The sequence below is a fragment of the Mustelus asterias genome, chromosome 6, assembly GCF_964213995.1.
Source record: "Mustelus asterias chromosome 6, sMusAst1.hap1.1, whole genome shotgun sequence".
NCBI lineage: Eukaryota > Metazoa > Chordata > Chondrichthyes > Carcharhiniformes > Triakidae > Mustelus > Mustelus asterias.
The window spans coordinates 40,165,806-40,185,581 of record NC_135806.1 but is presented as its reverse complement, the minus strand read 5'-3'; the positions used below and the strand labels follow the sequence as shown (position 1 = coordinate 40,185,581).

Here is a 19,776-nt window from a genome sequence, read left to right as displayed (position 1 = left end):
TTTATACAGGATGGCTGGTATTGAACCTTCTCCTGCTTCCTTGTTCAAATGGAACAGGGCATGTGAACATTGAACCAGATCTCTACTCACCAGATTGGGCAGCGCAAGAGGCCTTGCCCCAGATAGGTAAGGGTCGCATTCACATGCAAAAGTCAGCAGTGTGATCATATGAATTACAACATGACATCACAACCATGGATTTGCTGTCCTATCTTGGTCTTGCCAGGAGCGATGTGGAGGTGCCGGTGTTGGACTGGGGTAAACACAGTAAGGAGTCTAACAACACCAGGTTAAAGTCCAACAGGTTTATTTGGTAGCAAATGCCACTAGCTTTCGGAGCGCTGCCCCTTAGTCAGGTGAGTGGGAGATCTGTTCATAAACAGCAAACAGGGCATATAAAGACACAAACTCAATTTACAGAATAATGAATGGAATGCGAGTCTTTACAAGTAATCAAGTCTTAAAGGTACAGACAATGCGAGTGGAGAGAACATTAGCACAGGTTAAAGAGATGTGTATTGTCTCCAGACAGGACAGCCAGTGAGACTTTGCAAGTCCAGGCAAGTTGTGGGAGTTACAGTTAGTGTGACATGAACCCAAGATCCCGGTTGAGGCCGTCCTCATGTGTGCGGAATCTGGCTATCAGTTTCTGCTCAGCAACTCTGCGCTGTTGTGTGTTGTTAAGGCCGCCTTGGAGAATGCTTACCCGAAGATCAGAGGCCGAATGCCCGTGACCGCTGAAGTGCTCCCCAACAGGAAGAGAACAGTCTTGCCTGGTGATTGTCGAGCGGTGTTCATTCATCCGTTGTCGTAGCATCTGCATGGTTTCCCCAATGTACCATGCCTCGGGACACCCTTTCCTGCAGCGTATCAGGTAGACAATGTTGGCCGAGTTGCAAGAGTATGTACCGTGTACCTAGTGGATGGTGTTCTCACATGTCGATGATCCGGCACGTCTTGCAGCGGTTGCTGTGGCAGGGTCGTGTGGTGTCGTGGTCACTGTTCTCCTGAAGGCTGGGTGGTTTGCTGCAGACAATGGTCTGTTTGCGGTTGTGCTGTTGTTTGAAGGCAAGAAGTGGGGGTGTGGGGATGGCCTTGGCAAGATGTTCATCTTCATCAATGACATGCTGAAGGCTCCGGAGGAGATGTTATAGATTCTCCACTCCGGGGAAGTACTGGACGACGAAGGGTACTCTGTCCACCGTGTCCTGTGTTTGTCTTCTGAGGAGGTCGGTGCGGTTTTTCGCTGTGGTGCTTGCCAGGAGCAGCAGGTCCAGAAGAGTGCCTCCAATCCACCAATGGTAATCACCCATCTGCCCCAAATTCTAGAGACTGTGTTCACTTGTCTTCCATCCAACTGTCTCACCTCTAACAGTGGAGTTGGAATGAAATCACTAGAAACATACAATGATTCAGCACAAAAGCACATAACACCTGTACTGGCTTTTTGAAAGGATTATCCAATTAGTCTCATTTCCCCACTCTTTCCCCCTTTTGAGCATATATGCAAAGCCCTTCTGAAAGTTGATGCTGAATCAGCTTCTAACATTCTCAATGATTCAGTGTAAAATCTCACCTCTGGTTCTTTTGTCTATTAAATTAAACTTTTGTCCTCTGGTTACCGACTCTTGTGCTAATTGAAAATTTCTCTTTTTTTACACTATCAAAGTCTCTGATAATTTTGATCAGCTCTAAGAATAGCCGCAGTTTCATTACTCTTTCCATATAACTCGCCTGGTGTCCTTTAATGAGGCCTAGCAGTTAAAATGACTCTAGACTCATGTTGGTGAACTGGGGAAAGACTGATGCTTTCACTACAACCCCAATTAAAATTGATAAACACAAAATACTGCGGATACTGGAATCTGAAACAAAAACAGAAAAATGTTGGAATATCTCAGCAGGTCTGACAGCATCTGTGGGGAGAGAATAGAGCCAATGTTTTGAGTCTAGATGACTCTGACGAAGGGTCATCTAGACTCTAAACATTGGCTCTATTCTCTCCCCAATTAAAATTGGGCCATTGGGATTTATTAATCTGCACATTCAGACATTGTTCACTTGCTGATTCCAAGCAGCAGCACAAGATTCCTGGCCTCATGTCAGCCGTGTTGGTAAAGGAAAATAATAAATAGCAAATTGGAACAGTAAATTTAGACTAATCTTGTAGAACTTCACCTCCAAGCAGGTCATCTGGAGCCTCCCATTTGGACAATTCTCTACCGCCTCCCCATAGAATTATTCCTCTGCCTGGGGCTGTTGTCTCGTTTTGAGCTTGTTTCTGGATCCTTGATCATTGTACCTAATCCTTGCCAGTTGCAAACTCCACTAAAAGGTGTTTGCTCACTCAGACTCGAATCGCTGACTAGTTGGATGGGTCAATTATTAATAGAGAGGGGACATTGGAAAGGCTGGCTGTACTTAAAAGTTGATACGTTACCAGGACGAGATGGATGCACGTGAGGATACCGAGGGAGGCAAGAGTGGAAAATATAGAGGCACTAGCTATAATCTTCCAATCCTCCTTAGGCTCAGGCGAGATGGCAGAAGACTGGAAAATTGCAAATGTTTAAAAAAAGGGAGCAAGAATAAACCCAGCAACTACAGACCAGGCAGTTTAACCTGTGTTGGGAAAGCTTTTGGAAATCAACAGAATGGAACAGACATCATCCTGGTGTTAAAAGCTTTGACTCCATGGATATGGAAAGAAATATTGTATTTATAAAGCCCCTTACCTCTCGACATCCCAAAGTGTTTGCAGTCACCGTTGGAATGAAAATATGGCAGGTAATTTGTGCACAGTAAACTTCCATGAATAGCAACGAGGTTATTGATCATATCGACTATTTCAAAAGTTGATTGAAGATTAAATATTGACCAAACTATGGGGGCAACTCCCTCATTCTTCAAGTAATCAAAAACCTAAACGTTCTGCACAAGCGTGGTCCATTGTAAATGAGTGTCAACAGCAGGATTTTAAACGTTGTTTTTCCAGCCTGTAGCCTCAGTTCTCCAGCATCACCTTTATCCTGAGCTACTATCCCCTGGCTACAGCCAGAAGTTTGAGTGCAAGTTTGATCATCACTTGCTGCAGGCTGCTCGATCTAGCATTAGACTAGAGCAGGTCCACTACCCCTTGCTCTTTTATATAGGCATCAAATTTCTTTGAACAATAACAGGGATGAAATCTACAAAACTTGTGTCCTTGTCACTGTAGACTCCAGCTACAATGTGTCATTGTTATACAAGTAAATAAAAAACCGATTCATTTCCTAGCAGTTTCCTGCTGCAACTATTTTAGTTTATTCTGAAAGGAGCTCTTCTCATGATAACCTTTTACTCAAAAGCTTTCTGCCGTTCATTAATTTAACAGTGTAGCATATTGATCTATCCTCCCAGGAAGCTGTGACTCACACCTGACTCATACTCAGTCAAGCTGCAGCCTTCAACCCACTTCCTGCGCAAAGCATCTGTTAGATTCAACTCAAAGATTAGAGTAACATCACTGTAAATCAGAGATGATAAATGCATAGAGTTTGCTGATTCTGCTCAGCAGGAGGATGCCTCTCGGATAATTGCTGATTATGTATCCATACATCAATGACCAAATACTATTTTTGTTCATTGAAGAGCAATTTCCCCGACATATGCCATATAAAACCGTGATACAAGTTAAGCTCGAGTTTTCTTTATCTCTTGGTGCAAAACCTGGAGTAGGCTTTGAACCCCAAATCTTGTAACCCAAAGATGTATACTACAAACTGAGCTGAAATTACATCATTAAACGCTCCTCTTAAATATAAACAGAAAATGCTTTAAATACTCAGTAAGCTAGGCAGCATCTGTGGAGAGAGATCTGTTAGTTTTAAACAAGTAAGAAGTCTCACAACACCAGGTTAAAGTCCAACAGGTTTATTTGGTAGCAAACAAGTGCAGAGACAGAAAAAGGAGGGCGGGGAGTAAAGTATTTCATTGTGGAAGACAAGGATAATGGGACAAGGTAAAAGGGGGCAGTATTTGGACAAGTAAACAATAAAAGGTGGTCTAGAGAATTCCAATAGCAGAACTATTACTAGTATCTATTATCTGAAAAAAATGGGAGAAAATGGTTATGATCAAAATTTTTCAAAATCCATGTTGAGTAGTAAAGTGCTTAATCAAGAGACAAGGCGTTGTTTACTCAAGCTTCCATTTAGTTTCTCTGGAACAGTGTAGAATGTCAATGACAGAGAGGTCCGAATGGAATGGCTCTTTTTAAAAAGTCAATTTGAATTGTTAAAACAAAGATATTGACTTAAGATGGCTACCACAAGTCATCTGAAGTTTGGATGGCAAGCTGGCCAAGTTTCTAGAAGCTTCTAACAGTAGAATACAGACTAGACCATATCCTTGCGGAATGATAAACCTGCCCTCATCATGACTTACCCCAAAATAACAAGACTTTAAGACTTTCAGGAAATAAAGGATTGCTCACAAAACTGATTATGCACATGGGAAGAGCTAAGGATCCCCACCTGCCTCGTTAAAAAAAAATGTTTATTTATTAGTCACAAGTAGACTTGCATTAACACTGCAATGAAGTTACTGTGAAAATCCCCTAGTTGCCACACTCCGGCGCCTATTCGGGTACACAGAGGGAGAATTTAGCATAGCTAATTCACCTAACCAGCACATCTTTTGGATTGTGGGAGGAAACCAGAGCACCCGAAGGAAACCCACTCAGACACGGGGAGAACATGCAAACTCCACACAGACAGTGACCCAAGCCAGGAATCAAACCTGGGTTCCTGGTGCTGTGAGGTAATAGCGCTAACCACTGTTGATTTTGACCATGGGAAGCAGGAACTTCTGTATTAACATGGGTAGGCTATCAATTGTTCTCCATTGTGCATCAATAGCCAGTCACCACATGACCAAAACTCTGACTTTTGAAAAGTATTTTATTATAGAACCCCACTGGCTTTGGAGCAGTCTAGAGAAGGAACACACGAAGACAGCAAAACGTTGCTTGGCGCACTCATTCTTTTTTAACCCTATCTGCTTATATCATGTCAAGGACAGCAGACACAAACTCAAATTCCAAGGCAGCATTTCCAATAGGGAAAAAAACAATGATCACTGTTTTAAGAAATGCCCCAGGAATAAACAACAAGAAAGGACTTAGTGAATTCTTCATATTTTTGCCTTTTATCATTGATCTTTAATTTGGCCGCCTGTTGCACAAGAGAAAACATTGGTTTACGTAGAAACAAGAAACAGGAGTAGGCCATTAGGCACTTCGAGCCTGCCCCACCATTCATTTTGATCATGGCTGCTCTTGGAAATCAGGATATTGAATTCTCCCATATCCCTTGATCGCTTTCCCACACACTCAGCCTGCCCAAATCATGCTGAAGCATCTCTGCATCCTTCTCTCAGCTCACCCTCCCACCCAACTTTGTATCATTCGCAAATTTGGAGATAACGGGGGCAATTCTCCTGTCCCGCTGTGCTAATGTTTTAGCGCAGAGTGCCAGGAGAATCATGCAGGGGGTGAATAGCAGGGTATGAATGCTCGTGGGAACCCCGCGAGCATCTCCTTGTGCCAGAAATCAGCAGGGGTAGCATTTAAATGATATTTTAGATATCATTTAAATGCTATTAGTAGGCCCGGGACTGAATTCTCCAGGCTCACTAGCCTCTCCCACCCCACCAGAGTGTTTCACTCCAGCGGGGTTTAGAGTAAAAAAAACAACAAAGAAAATTACAGCACAGGAACAGGCCCTTCAGCCCTCCATGCCTGCACCGACCATGCTGCCAGACTGAACTAAAACCCCCTACTCTTCCGGGGACCATATCTCTCTATTCCCATCCTATTCATGTATTTGTCAAGACGCCCCTTAAAAGTCACTACCATATCCGCTTCCATTATCTCCTCCAGGCAAGTTCCAGGCACCCACCACCCTATGTGTCAAAAATCTGCCTCGTACATCTCCTTTAAATCTTGCCCCTCGCACCTTAAACCTGTGCCCCCCAGTAATTGACTCTTCCACCCTGGGAAAAAGCTGCTGACTATCCACTCTGTCCATGCCTCTCATAATCTTGTAGACTTCTATCTATAACCTCCGTCATTCCAGTGAGAACAAATCAAGTTTCTCCAACCTCTCCGCATAGCTAATGCCCTCCATACCAGGCAACATCCTGGTAAATCTTTTCTGTACCCTCTTCAAAGCCTCCACATCCTTCTGGTAGTATGGCGACCAGAATTGAACACTATATTCCAAGTACGACCGAACTAAGGTTCTATAAAGCTGCAACATGACTTGCCAATTTTTAAACTCAGTGCCCTGGCTGATGAAGGCAAGCATGCCGTATGCCTTTTTAACTACCTTCTCCACCTGCATTGCCACTTTTAGTTACTTGTGTACCTTAGACCCAGATCCCTTTGCCTATCAATACTCTTAAGGGTTCTGCCATTTACTGTATATTTCCTATCAGTATTAGACCTTCCTAAATGCATTACCTCACATTTGTCCGGATTAAACTCCATCTGCCATCTCTCCGCCCAAGTCTCCAATTGATCTATATCCTGCTGTATCCTCTGATGGTCCTCATCGCTATCCACAAATCCACCAACCTTTGTGTCGTCCACAAACTTACGAATCAAACCAGTTACATTTTCCTCCAAATCATTTAGATATATTACAAACGGCAAAGATCCCAGCACTGATCCCTGAGGAACGCCGCTTGTCACAGCTCTCCATTCAGAAAAGCACCCTTCCACCGCTAGCCTCTGTCTTCTTTGACCAAGCCAGTTTTGTATTCACCTTGCCAGCTCACCTCTGATCCCATGCGACTTCACCTTCTGCACCAGTCTGTCATGAGGGACCTTGTCAAAGGCCTTACTGAAGTCCATGTAGACAACATCCACTGCCCTACCCTCATCAATCATCTTCGTCATTTCCTCGAAAAACTCGATCAAGTTCGTGAGACACGACCTCCCCTTCACAAAACCATGTTGCCTCTCACTAATACGTCCACTTATTTCCAAGGGGGAATAAATCCTGTCTCGAAGAATCCTCTCCAATAATTTCCCTACCACTGATGTAAGGCTCACCGGCCTGTAATTACCTGGATTATTCTTGCTACCCTTCTTAAACAAAGGAACAACATTGGCTATTCTCCAATCCTCTGGGACCTCCCCTGTAGCCAGTGAGGATACAAAGATTTCTCTCAAGACCTCAGCAATTTCCTCCCTTGCCTCTCTCAGTATTCTGGGCTACATCCCATCAGGCCCTGGGGACTTGTTTACCTTAATGTTTCTCAAGAACCCCAATACCACCTTTTTGATATCAACATGGCTCAAACTATCTACACATCCTTTCCCAGACTCATCATCCACCAAGTCCTTCTCTTTGGTGAATTTAATACCTCGCCCATTTCCTCTGGCTCCCACATGGATTCCCTCCCTTGTCCTTGAGTGGGCCAACCCTCTCCCTGGCTACCCTCTTGCTCTTTACATATGTATAAAAAGCCTTGGGATTTTCCTTGATCCTGCTGGCCAATGCTTTTTTGTGACCCCTTTTAGCCCTCCTTACTCCTTGCTTAAGTTTCTTTCCATTTTCCTTATATCCTACACTTGCTTCGTGTGTTCCCAGCCTCCTAGCTTTGACAAATGCTTCCTTTTTCTCTTTGACTAGGCTCACAATATCCCTCGTTATCCAAGATTCCCAAAACTTGCCATACTTATCCTTCATCCTTACAGGTCCTGAATCCCTATCAACTTACACTTGAAAGCCTCCCATATGCCAGATGTTGATTTGCCCTCAAACATCTGCCCCCAACCTACATTCAGTTCCTGCCTAATATTGTTGTAATTAGCCTTCCCCCAATTTAGCACCGTAACTTGAGGACTACATTTATCTTTATCCATCAGTACCTTAAAGCTTACTGAACTGTGGTCACTGTTCCCGAACTGCTCTCCTACTGAAACATCGACCACTTGGCTGGGTTCATTCCCCAATACCAGGTCCAATATGGCCCCTTCCCTAGTTGGACTATCTACATACTGTTTCAAGTAGCTCCCCACTTTCAGGGTGCTAGCAGCCGGATACCGCTGAAGTGAAGGGGAGGGGCAATCAGTGCTCCCCCCTGTGGGCATGGACAGCCTGGCAGTGCCAGCCTGTGCCTCCTGGCACTGCCACCCTGTGCCTCCTGGCACTACCCACCAAGTCATAGAGGTTTACAGCATGGAAACAGGCCCTTCAGCCCCACTTATCCATGCCACCCTTTTTTTTAAACCACTAAGCTAGTCTCAATTGCCTGCGTTTGGCCCATGTCAGTCTACACCCATGTAACTGTCTAAACACTTTTAAAAAGACAAAATTGTACCCACGTCTACCACTACCTCTGGCAGCTTGTTCCAGACACACCACTCTGTGTGAAAAAATAGCCCCTCAGGACCCTTTTGTATCTCTCCCCTCTCACAAACTTATGCCCTCTATTTTAGACTCCCCTACCTTTGGGAAAAGATATTGATTATCTAGCTGATCTATACCCCTCATTATTTTATAGACCTCTATAAGGTCACCCCTAAGCCTCCTACGCTCCAGAGAAAAAAGTCCCAGTCTCTCCAGCCTCTCCTTATAACTCAAACCATCAAGTCCCGGTAGCATTCTAGTAAATCTTTTCTCCATTCTTTCTAGTTTAATAATATCCTTTCTATAATAGGGTGACCAAACCTATACACAGTATTCCAAGTGTAGCCGTGCCAATGTCTTGTACAACTTCAACAAGACGTCCCAACTCCTGTATTCACTATTCTAACTAATGAAACCAAGCATGCCGAATGCCGCCTTCACCACTCTGTCCACCTGTGACTCCACTTTCAAGGAGCTATGAACCTGTACCCCTAGATCTCTTTGTTCTATAACACTCCCCAATGTCTACCATTAACTGAGTAAGTCCTGCCCTGGTGCGAACTACCAAAATGCATCACCTCTAAATTAGACTCCATCTGCCATTCGTTAGCCCACTGGCCCAATTGATCAAGATCCTGTTGCAATCCTAACCTTCTTCACGGTCCACTATGCCACCAATCGTGGTGTCATCTGCAAACTTACTAACCATTAAGAGATTTCTCTCTTAACTTCACTTCTACACGCGCTATGCTCTTGAAGGGATCCACTTGATCCCAGCTGCCTATGCATGTCATGTGCCACCTCCTTCTTCACCAGAGCCTCAATATCCCGAGTCATCCAAGGTTCCCTACTTCTACCAGCCTTTCCCTTCACTCTAAGAGGATTGTGCTTACCCTGAACCCTGGTTAACACACTTTCGAAAGCCTCCCACTTACTAGGTGTCCCTTTGCCTGCCAACAGACACCCCCAATTAACTTTTGAAAGTTCTTGCCTGATACCATCAAAATTGGCCTTGTCAATTAGAATATGTTAGAATTTTAACTTTTGGGCCAGACCTATCATTCTCCATAGCTATTTTAAAACTAATAAAATTATGGTCATTGTTCCCAAAGTGATCCCTCACTTATACTTCTGTCACCTGCCCTTATTTCCCAAGAGGTGGTCAAGTTTTGCCCCCTCTCTAGTCGGGCCATCCACATACCGAATGAAAAATTCCTCCTGAATACACTCAACAAATTTCTCTCTGTCCAATCCTCTAATACTATGGCTGGTGCAGTCAATGTTGGGAAAGTTTAAATCCCCTACTATTGCAAGGAGGTGGCACAGGATCAACCCCAAGGACAGAAGGCAAACAAATAAGGGAGAACCACAATAGACAGCAGGAAAGGCAGCATTGAGAGAAGACAGACATGTAAGCCAAAGATGTGACATCACTCATCTATGGGCAGCACGGTGGCACAGTAACTAGCATTGTTGCCTCACAGGGCTAGGGACCCAGGCTGGACTCCTAGCTTGGATCTCTAATTGTGCAGTCTGCACATTCTCCCCACGTTTGCGTGGGTTTCCTCCGGGCGCTCTGGTTTCCTCCTACACTCCAAAGATATGCTGGTTAACTGAATTGGCCATACTAAATTCCCCCCTGGCGTACCCTTCCACAGTAACTTCATTACATTGCTAATGTAAGCCTACATGGGACACTCATTAATAAAGAAATAAACAAATTGCCAATTAAATAATTTTTGCACTGCTAACAAAAAGTCTATCCTCATACCAAACCCATAAACCATCCGGATAAACAAGGAAGTCCTTACTTGCTCCGCCAACTAGTGCCCCCACACCAATCCAATACATACTACTCGAATCCACACCACACCATCCTGCCCACCACAACATAAAACATCCACAAAAAAAATAAAGTGTCACCCCATCCCACCAGCTCCTAACAGGCATACATGAGACGAAAGTGCCAAGACTGGGGAAGACAACAAACCACCCTTCAATCAAGAACCTACCCACCAACATCCCCATCAGGAAACCCCCAGGACGTTTTCCCCCCCCACCGCTTGATCTTCCCCCGCCAACCCACCTACTAACACCACCACCACCCCTCCCCCCACCGAAAAAAAACAGAATCTGACTCAGCAACAGACAAAACCTCCCCAAAACAACTCTCCAACACACACACCACTTTGACATCCACCCCAGCCCCCAACCTAACAGCCCCCTCCTCCTAACACACCACCTCAACTACCACCTCTCCCCAATCACCTAAAGTATGGTAGAAGCAGACCATCACCCTCTTTTCCTTTCTTTCCCCCCCACCCACCCTTTTTCTTCTGCCACACGAGGGTACCCCCCATTCACCACCCCACTCAAGAAAAAACTAACACTAATAATAATATACAAGAAAAAGAAAAAGGCCCAGGAGACAAGAAGCCACAAGATAAGGGCAAGGCATCACAGGAGGCAACAAGGGTTGGATGTGAGCCGAAAGAAAAGTGGCAGAGGACATAGAAAAGGGGTTATGTCCTCTCTGTCTGACCCCAAGAACCACCCTATTTTTCTTGGAGCTATCTGTAATCTCCGTACATATTTACTCCTCAATTTCCCGCTGACTATTTGGGAGCCTATAGTACCACTCTATCTATCAGTGATTTCTCCCTTGTTTCTCAGTTCTACCCAGATGGACTCAGTGGGCGAACCCTTGGATATATCCCCTCTCAGTACTGCCGTGATGTTTTCCCTAATCAAAAGTGCAACTCCCCCACCTCTCTTACCACTTGTTCTATCTTTCCTATAGCATCTGTACCCTGGAACATTGAGCTGGCGGTCCTGTCTCTCCCTTAGCCATGTTTCAGTAATAGCTATAATATCCCAGTCCCATGTACCCATCCATGCCCTGAATCCATCTGCCTTGCCCGTCAGGCCTCTTGCATTGAAATAAATGCAGTTTAATCTGGGCTTCCTTTGCTCTCTGTCTTGCTTTTGCCTGATTTGTCTAGTACTAGGATTACTGACACTGCCGTTACTATTTAATGTGCTCTCTTTAACTTCTGTGCTGCCCTCTTCTGTCTCCCTACTGCTTTGGATCCCACCCCCCTGCCAAACTAGTTTAAAACCTCCTGAGTGGCTCTAGCAAATCTCCCCGCCAGGATGTTAGTCCCCCTCCAGTTCAGGTGTAACCCGTCCCTCTTGAACAGGTCATCCCTTCCCCAGAAGAGATCCCAATGATCCACAAATCTAAATCCCTGCACCAGCTCAAGCCACATATTCATCTGCCTAATCTTCCTATTCCTACTCTCGCAAGCATGTGGCACAGAAATTACTACCTTCGAGTCCTGCACTTTAGCCTTCTGCCTAACTCTTTATATTCACTCTCTAGGACCTCATTCCCTTTTCATATATATGTCGTTGGTACCAATGTGTACAACGACCTCTGGCTGCTCACCCTCCCCCTTAAGAATTTTCTGCAACCACTCGGAGACGTCCTTGACCCTGGCACCAGGGAGGCAATACATCATCCAGGAGTCTTGATCGCGACCACAGAAATGCCTGTCTGTGACTCTAACTAGCGAGTCCTCTATTACTACTGCAGGGCTAGAGGCAATCGGTGGGGATGGGCGGTCCTGCTGTGACTCTGCATTGGGATCAACGGGCGCAGGAGGGAGGCCAGCAATCAGGGTGGCGGGCTGTGGGGGGGTTGCCTATGGGGGTGTCTGCGGGGGATTGGCACTGTGATGGGGTAGGGGGCTGGAGATTGGGGCGGTCCAGGATGGGACGGGACAGGACCCGGGGGGGGGGGGGGGGGGAATGGTCAGGGGCACCAGATTGAGCCATTGGGGGCGGTGGGGGGGGGGAGCATTGCATGGGGTCACGGGGCTGGCCAGCAACAGGCGGCTGAGAGTTCGAGACCACTGCGCATGTGCAGAGGCTCACTGGTTTCAGCCTCCTGGGTGGGAATAGGCCCCACCCCCTGAAATTTAATGATATTCACACTGGTGGCCTCTGCAGTGCACAGAGTGGGGGAGATTCTAGTGTGAACTCCCACTGAAAGAAACTTGTGTGAATTACTCCAGTTTTCCCACGAATTCAACAATTCCACCCAATACATTTAGTCCCTCTTCCAAATCATTAATATATAATGTGAACAGTTGGAGTCCTAGCACAGATCCCTGCAGAACCCCACGAGTCACTGACTGCCAATCAGAAAAAGACCCATTTATGCCAACTCTTTGCTTCCTATCGGCTAACCAGCTTTCTATCCATCTCAAGACATTTCCTGCAATCCCACGTGTTTTAACTTTACATAGAAGTGTGTTATGCGAGACCTTGTCGATAGCCTTCTGAATAAACCATTCACTAGTTCTCCTCCGTCAATTCTACTAATTATATCCTCAAAGAATTACAATGGATTCATCAAATGTAATTTTCCTTTTCTAAATCCATGCTAACTTTGTCTGATTATACCATTGACTTCCAAATGCTGAGTTATGAAATCCTTAATAATAGATTCTAGCAACTTCCCCAGTGCTGACGTTAGGCTCACTGGGTTATAGTTCCCTGTTTTCTCTCTACCTCCCGTTTTGAATAGCGGGCTTACATTAGCTATCCTCCAATCTGTAGGAACTATTCCAGAGTCCAAAGAATTTTGGAAAATAACCACCAATGGATCTACTTTTTCCAGGTCACTTCCTTAAGTACTCTGGGATGAAGATTATCAGGACCTGGAGATTTATTCGCCTTCAATCCCATCAATTTCCCCAAAACGATTTCTCGACCAATGTTGATTTCCTTCAGCTCCTCACTAAAACATGTTTCCCTCAGCATTGCTGGTACATTGCTTCAGTCTTCACAAGGGAAGACATGAATAAAGTACGAATTAATTCCTCTGCCATTTCTTTATTCCCTGTATGAACTCAAGGAAGTCTGTCTGACTGAGTTCTTTACAATGAATACATAAATAGTTATGTACATATATCCTGAATTAGCACATTCATCTTTATAAATTAAAAAACAATTACAATCGACGATTAAGGAATAAAACCAAAGTCCTTGCACCTATCCTCATCGGGTATATGTCAAATTACAGTATGGAACCAGGAGGGAATACCAAGAAAAAATCCTCAAGGTGGATAAAATTCCTTGTTAGAGTCACCATTGCTCTTTATTACAAAGCTGTTATCAAATCATTCAGCTCTAAAAACCAAAGTAATTCTGCTATGCTGCTTTTTTGGGTGGTTAAATCCAATAACACAATCCCTATACCACTGGACGGTGTGTTCCACCCTGGACTCACTCATGATTTGTTCAGATGCAATGGGGTAGGATATCAAGAGCATTTCAGCTGCAAACGTGATGGGTGATTTTTCAGTGACTTGTATTGGGACAGTGTGTAGGTGGGACAATTTGATAATGGTACAGCTTTGTTTCCTCCACAGTGGCCAAATGCATACACTCCCTCAGGTTACGAATGCACTCATCTCAGTAAGCCTTTTAGACAAGTTAACTCAACTTGGCAAATTGACTGTTACCATATTGGCTGTAGGAAACACCATCAGAGAAAGTGTGTACTAGGACACTGTAATAACACACTGACCTTTGTCCAGCATAAAGGAAGGAGGAGGATAAGGAATGTCCTTCTCAACAGTATTTCATTCCTGCCTCTGATCTGCATCACCATGAAAGACTCTGTCTGAGAAGTTACTTTACCCTTCAATTTTCCAGTTGGATGTCAGGTATTCAACACTGCTTGATATGTTATAAACTTACATTTCCACTTTTTCTAAAGCAAAGTTTACTTGAAGCAAGTAGGTTGTGCGCCTCTTACTTTCCACCTTTGTATTACCACAACCTTATCCTTGTGTTTTTCGCCTTTCAGATGCTCAAGAGCGGGCACCTGGCCAGTAGTGGTGCAAGACCATCAGATGAAAGAGTAGCATGACTCTGATGATAGAGAAACACTGCTGGATTTTCAGAGCCATAGTGGACAGAACCCAAATCTGGAGATCCTGCCAAAATTTCTGATGGATTTCATTTCTGTTAGGTTGGAGATGTCAACGGTCACTGCTGAGTTTCTGATTTTGCTGGTGCAAGGGCTTTATCTAGCCGTTTACAACCTCTCTAAAGGTTGTAAATGTTTTTGAAGGGTGGATAAGGTCTATTAAGCTTTCAAGTTATTTAAGGTCTATTAAGCTTTCAAGTTATTTAAATAGCCAGGCCTTTGAAAATTAAATATAATATCTATGCCAGAGAGTTGAAAAATATCTGTTCTAGAAGTTTCAAGACTTGTTTGTTGATTTGACCCAATGTGCTATTATAGCATTATTAATGCTTGGTTACTTTCCACAACCTACAATTATCACATTAGGTGGTTGTAAATTCAGTTTACTATGATGCACACGTGTACACTCCCCCAGGATGGTTGCACCAAGTCAGGAAAGCAACTCATGCTAACTAAGAGATCATATAACTAACAGGTGAGATCAACGGCAGCACTGCATAGGAGACTCAATGAACATCTCCATCCTTAATGATGGTAAAGGCATTGCAAAAGACAAGGCTGAAGCATTTGCAACCATAAGTAAGAAGTGCTGAGAGGATGATCTGCATCTGCCTTCCCCCGAGGTCCCCGAGAGCAGCCAATTCGACTCCACTTGACGTAAAGGAATGGATGAGTGTACAAATACAGAAGATGCTATGGGCCTTCACTGTATCCTGGCTGCAGTGTTGAATACTTATGTTCTTGAACCAGCCAGATCCTTTGCAAAGCAATTCCAGTACAGCTACAGCACTGGCATCTACTAAACAATGGGCAAATTGCCCAAGTAGGTCCTGTTCACAACATGCAGGACAAATCCAATCCACTCAATTACTTTCCAACAGTCTACTCTCAGCTAAAATAATGTTCGGCATTGTCAACATTGCTTTGAAATAGCACTCACTCACATTCAGTTTGGATTCCACCAGGAGCACTTGGCTCCAGACCTCAAAGCTGTGGAATAAAGATAGCCAAATGAGCTGAATTCCATAGGTTAGAGAAACTGTCCTCAAATCAAGGTAGCATTTGATTAAGTCTAGCATCAAAGAGTCCAGGAAGTTAATGTAAATATGGGGGAGGTTGGGTGGGAAGAGGCCTAGTAAAAGGCTCTATGATGGCTGGAGTTATACTGAGCACAAAGGAAGTTGATTGTGTTGCTGGAGCCCAATCATCTCTTCCCCAGGACATTACTGCAAGAGTTCCAAGGCAGTGTTCCAGGCCCATCCCTATTCAGCTAATTCATCAATGATTCTCCTTCCATCAAAGTCAAATGTAAGGGATGTTCACTGATGGTTGCAGTTTGGTTCAATTCATGCCTCTGCAGATTTGAGGCCATCTGTGCCTGCATGCAGCAAGACCTGAACAACATTCAGGCTTGGGTGACAAGTCACAGGTAACATCCACATTACACAAGTGTCCCAGGCAATGACCATGTCCAACATGCGAGAATTTAACAACCTTCCATTTACATTCAATAGCATTACCATCAGTGAATCCTCCATCATCAATATCTTTCATTCATTTCTTGAATAGGTTGTTACATTTACAGTTTTCCAATCTGCTGAGATTGTTCCAGAATCTAGGGAATTTTGGAAAATAGCCACCATCTCTGCTAGAAGCTCCAGGGGACTAGTTAATCTTAAATCCGATTAGTCTGCCTATTACTTTATTCCTGGTCAAAATGATTGTTTTAAGTTCCTCCCTCCAAATCCCCCAATTCCTACTTCTCGGAGTCGTCTATCCTGAGAACATATGCAAAATATTTGTTCAAAGTCTTGCCTACCATTATTCCAGAGTTTTATCCTCTAAGGCACTAATGTTTACTTTAGCTACTCTTTTCCTTTTTATGTATGTGAAGAAACTATTGCTGTTTGTTCTTATGTGTGTTTTTTGCTAGTTATCTCCCAATCTATTACCTCCCTCAATCTTTTTTTTAATGTCATCCGATCCTGGTTTCTAAAACTTTCAGTCTTCTGGCCTACCATTTATCTTCACATCGTATGCCTTTCTTTCAATTTGATACCGTCCTTAAACCTCCTTAGTTCACCACAGACGGTTGATCCTTTTCAGTTTCTTTATTTCCCTACACCAGTATCTTTGAGAATTATTAAAATTTCTTAAACATCTGTCACCATTTATATATACTTTTTAATCTATTTTCCCAGCCTATAAGACATAAATTTATCACCCTCAAACTCAATGTAAAATTCCATATAGATCCAAGCACGACAGGAATATATAAGACGAGTTCAATTTTGTGTGCAATATGATTACATTTTATTTGGAATAAAGTAGAATATCATGGACGCTGGAAATCAAATAAAAACAGAAAATGCTGTAAAAACTCAGCATCTTTGGAGAGAGAAACAGAGTTAAGGTTTCGTAATCCCTCCCTCACTGGGTCACCTGTCATTTACTAAGTTTTGCTTTCACTGAGCACTGACCTTTGTTCTCCTATTAACACATTCTTACCTTTATGTCACTATCAGTACCTTTTTAGTCCTTCCCACTGCCATGAACACTTCCTCTGTCTTGTGCCTTACACATATTTGTTGCAATCTTTCCTAGCTCCCACCTATCACTGACCTTCAACTTTGCTCCACTCCCTCACACACAGTATATAATCCCTCCCTTTCGCTCTGAGGAGGGGCCAGGCAGACTCAAATATTAACTCTGTCTCTCTCCATGGATGCTGCCAGACCTGCTGTTTTTATTTGGAATGTCTATTCTGGGTGGCCTTTACTTTAGGATTGTGAAAAAGTAGATGCTTTAATGATTGGTAACAGAGGAAGACAAAGTGTGGGACCATTGAGGAATTGGGATATTGCAGTTATGGTTATCACACATGAAACAGTTCTTCAGAAAGCATGTCCAGAAAGAGGTTTTCTAGGATGCCTACTCCTTTTCCCTCTTCCTCAGTTTCTTGCTGAATAGATAGTGGAAAAAGCTGTGGCCTCCGACTGACAAGGTTCAATAGCATGCAGCAGACAACCATGATTCTTGGTACCTACTCTACCAAGTACTACACAGCTTCTCCTGCAATTCTTGATAAACCTTATATTTGCACTGCTTGTTGTTCTCGGACAAGAGTGAATGAAATGTATTGAATAGAGATCTTCAGTGACTGCCCTTATACAATACTACGCAGCAAACTGAAACATTGCAAACATCTCCAGCGTCAATCTGGAAGGAGCCCAACACAACAAATGTCATTGCCAGAATCAGCCTCAACCACCGGCAGTGTGATCCTGAGGATACTTCTGTGGCTCCAACAGGTGGCCTGACAATGAAGGACAAATGGCTCACACACTATTCCTCACTAAGGTTCTAGGGAGAATTGCTTCCTAAACACAGTAGGTTGACATGACATTCTCTCTTCTTCCCCTAGCAGACTATCCTGCTCTGCTTGTCCTCTACTCATTCTTCAAGTTATGTTGTATTCCTAGGGGAATGCCCCCTACTGCTTCAATGTCTGGAAGCAGCTGGTTAGCACCGAAGCCTTGAAGTCAGGACAAAATGCTTCAGCTGTTGCCTTTGGCTAATTTAAAGAACTTTGGACAGTATCAAACAATTGTAGCAACAGCCAATAGAAATCTCTCAGCAACCAACCTATAATTAGTTGATGCCTTTAAAGAGCTGTTGTTGTAGGGAAGAGGGGTCCTTCCTGCTGCTGAGTGGATGTTCAGCCATGCGTGTCTAAGAGATGGGGTTAACATTAAGTTCCAAAATGACATCAAATCAGCATTGCATGATGATTGATGTCATGGTCAGCTGACATCATAGCAAACAAAGTCTACTCACTCAGCAAATAGCAAAGCAAGCAAAGTCTATTTCAAAAGACTTCTCCATGAAATAGAAGTTGACTAAAACTGCAGCCACTTCTTCCAATAAAAGAAATGTATTTTCCAGCAAAATGCAGTAAGCGGAGGAGAGTTACATACAGTGTGGGTGTGTGTCAGTTAGTTACAGCAGTGGGGTCTCCAAGTGTGACTGATGGAGGTGGTGTGTGTGTGTGCGTGTGAGAGAGAAAGGCGGGGGGGGGGGGGGGGGGTGGGGAGGTGGCAGCAGGGAGATGCAGAGCAAATTACCTCATCTCCTCCTGGCATCCTCTGTGGTCCTTTGAGGAAGTCTGGAAACTGTGATTGACTGAAGATATAAAAGTCGTAGATGCTTCCTGGATATCTGGTGCAAACCTGCATTACACACACCAGATGCACACTGAGCAAGTGGGGTCGACGTATTGGACTACTTGTTGCCAGGGAGCTTTTATACCCATGAGCACAGTTGTTGGCATCTTGCACCTGTGGGAATACAGAAATCTCAACAAAGGCCAGTGCTCTTGCCTCCTGGCTTGCTTGCCTTTGCAAAAATGGCATGGGATCACCTGGATATATTTGTGGGTGGAGATTGAGCTCCTGCAGGGGTCTCCAGTGGAGCCCTGGAAGAAGCCAGTGCCGTAGATGTGGAGTACGATGGTTATGTTTACTGACACTGGGTCCACTCCCAGGCCCTATGGTACCAAATCCTGCAGACCCCTTGACATGTGCAGATGTCAGCGACACTGGTTCTCTCATCTGCAGATAAGACATAGAACATCTATACACCCGGGACACCTGCTGTCCCTTTGTCTTGAGGGTTCTGTACCTCACTTTGGCAAGCCAAGCGCCTCCTTCACATTCTACTGTCCATAAACAATAATGTAGATGGGGTCGATGTACTGGACTACTTGTTGCCAGAGTTTTTACAGCCATGAGCGCAGTTGTTGGCATCAGGCCTCCTTAAAGAGATACAAGAGTCGGCATTTGTTTCTAAAGCTTCACTTTGGTTCAAGGACGCACCTGTGATTACAGACTCAAGGCCCCTATGGACATGCTGGGGAGTCCTGGTCCCTGAAATGATTGATGACCTACTCTTGCAACTCGGCCAACGTTGTCTACCTGATACGCTGCAGGAAAGGATGTCCCGAGGCATGGGGAGCATTTCAGCAGTCACGGGCATTCGACCTCTGATCTTCGGGTAAGCGTTCTCCAAGGCAGCTTTCACGACACATGACAGCACAGAGTTGCTCAGCAGAAACTGATAGCCAAGTTCTGCACACATGAGGATGGCCTCAACCGGGATCTTGGGTTCATGTCACACTATCGGTAACCCCCACAGCTTGCCTGGACCTGCAGAATCTCACTGGCTGTCCTGTCTGGAGACAATACACATTTCTTTAACCTGTGCCTAATGCTCTCTCCACTCACATTGTCTGTATCTTTAAGACCTGATTAGCTGTAAAGATTCACAAACTAATCAGTATTCTGTAACTTGATTTTGTGTCTCTTTGTGAGCAGATTT

General features: G+C 44.3%; 1 protein-coding gene across 12 annotated transcripts in view; it reads right to left on the bottom strand.

The window, feature by feature from the left end:
* The window catches only part of LOC144494813 (uncharacterized), a 146,751-nt gene that overhangs the window by 28,939 nt on the left and 98,036 nt on the right, over positions 1–19,776 (bottom strand). For 2 of the 12 annotated variants that reach the window (XM_078214184.1, XM_078214185.1), the window contains one exon: positions 293–1,394. The exons of 8 other annotated variants lie outside the window; for them this stretch is intronic. In XM_078214184.1, the coding sequence (XP_078070310.1) occupies positions 917–1,394 (478 nt within the window). In that variant the 3' untranslated portion in view covers positions 293–916. Of the gene's footprint in view, positions 1–292; positions 1,395–3,898; positions 4,087–19,776 lie in introns of those variants that run through there. 2 more of the 12 variants (XM_078214195.1, XM_078214196.1) reach the window with 1 other exon arrangement.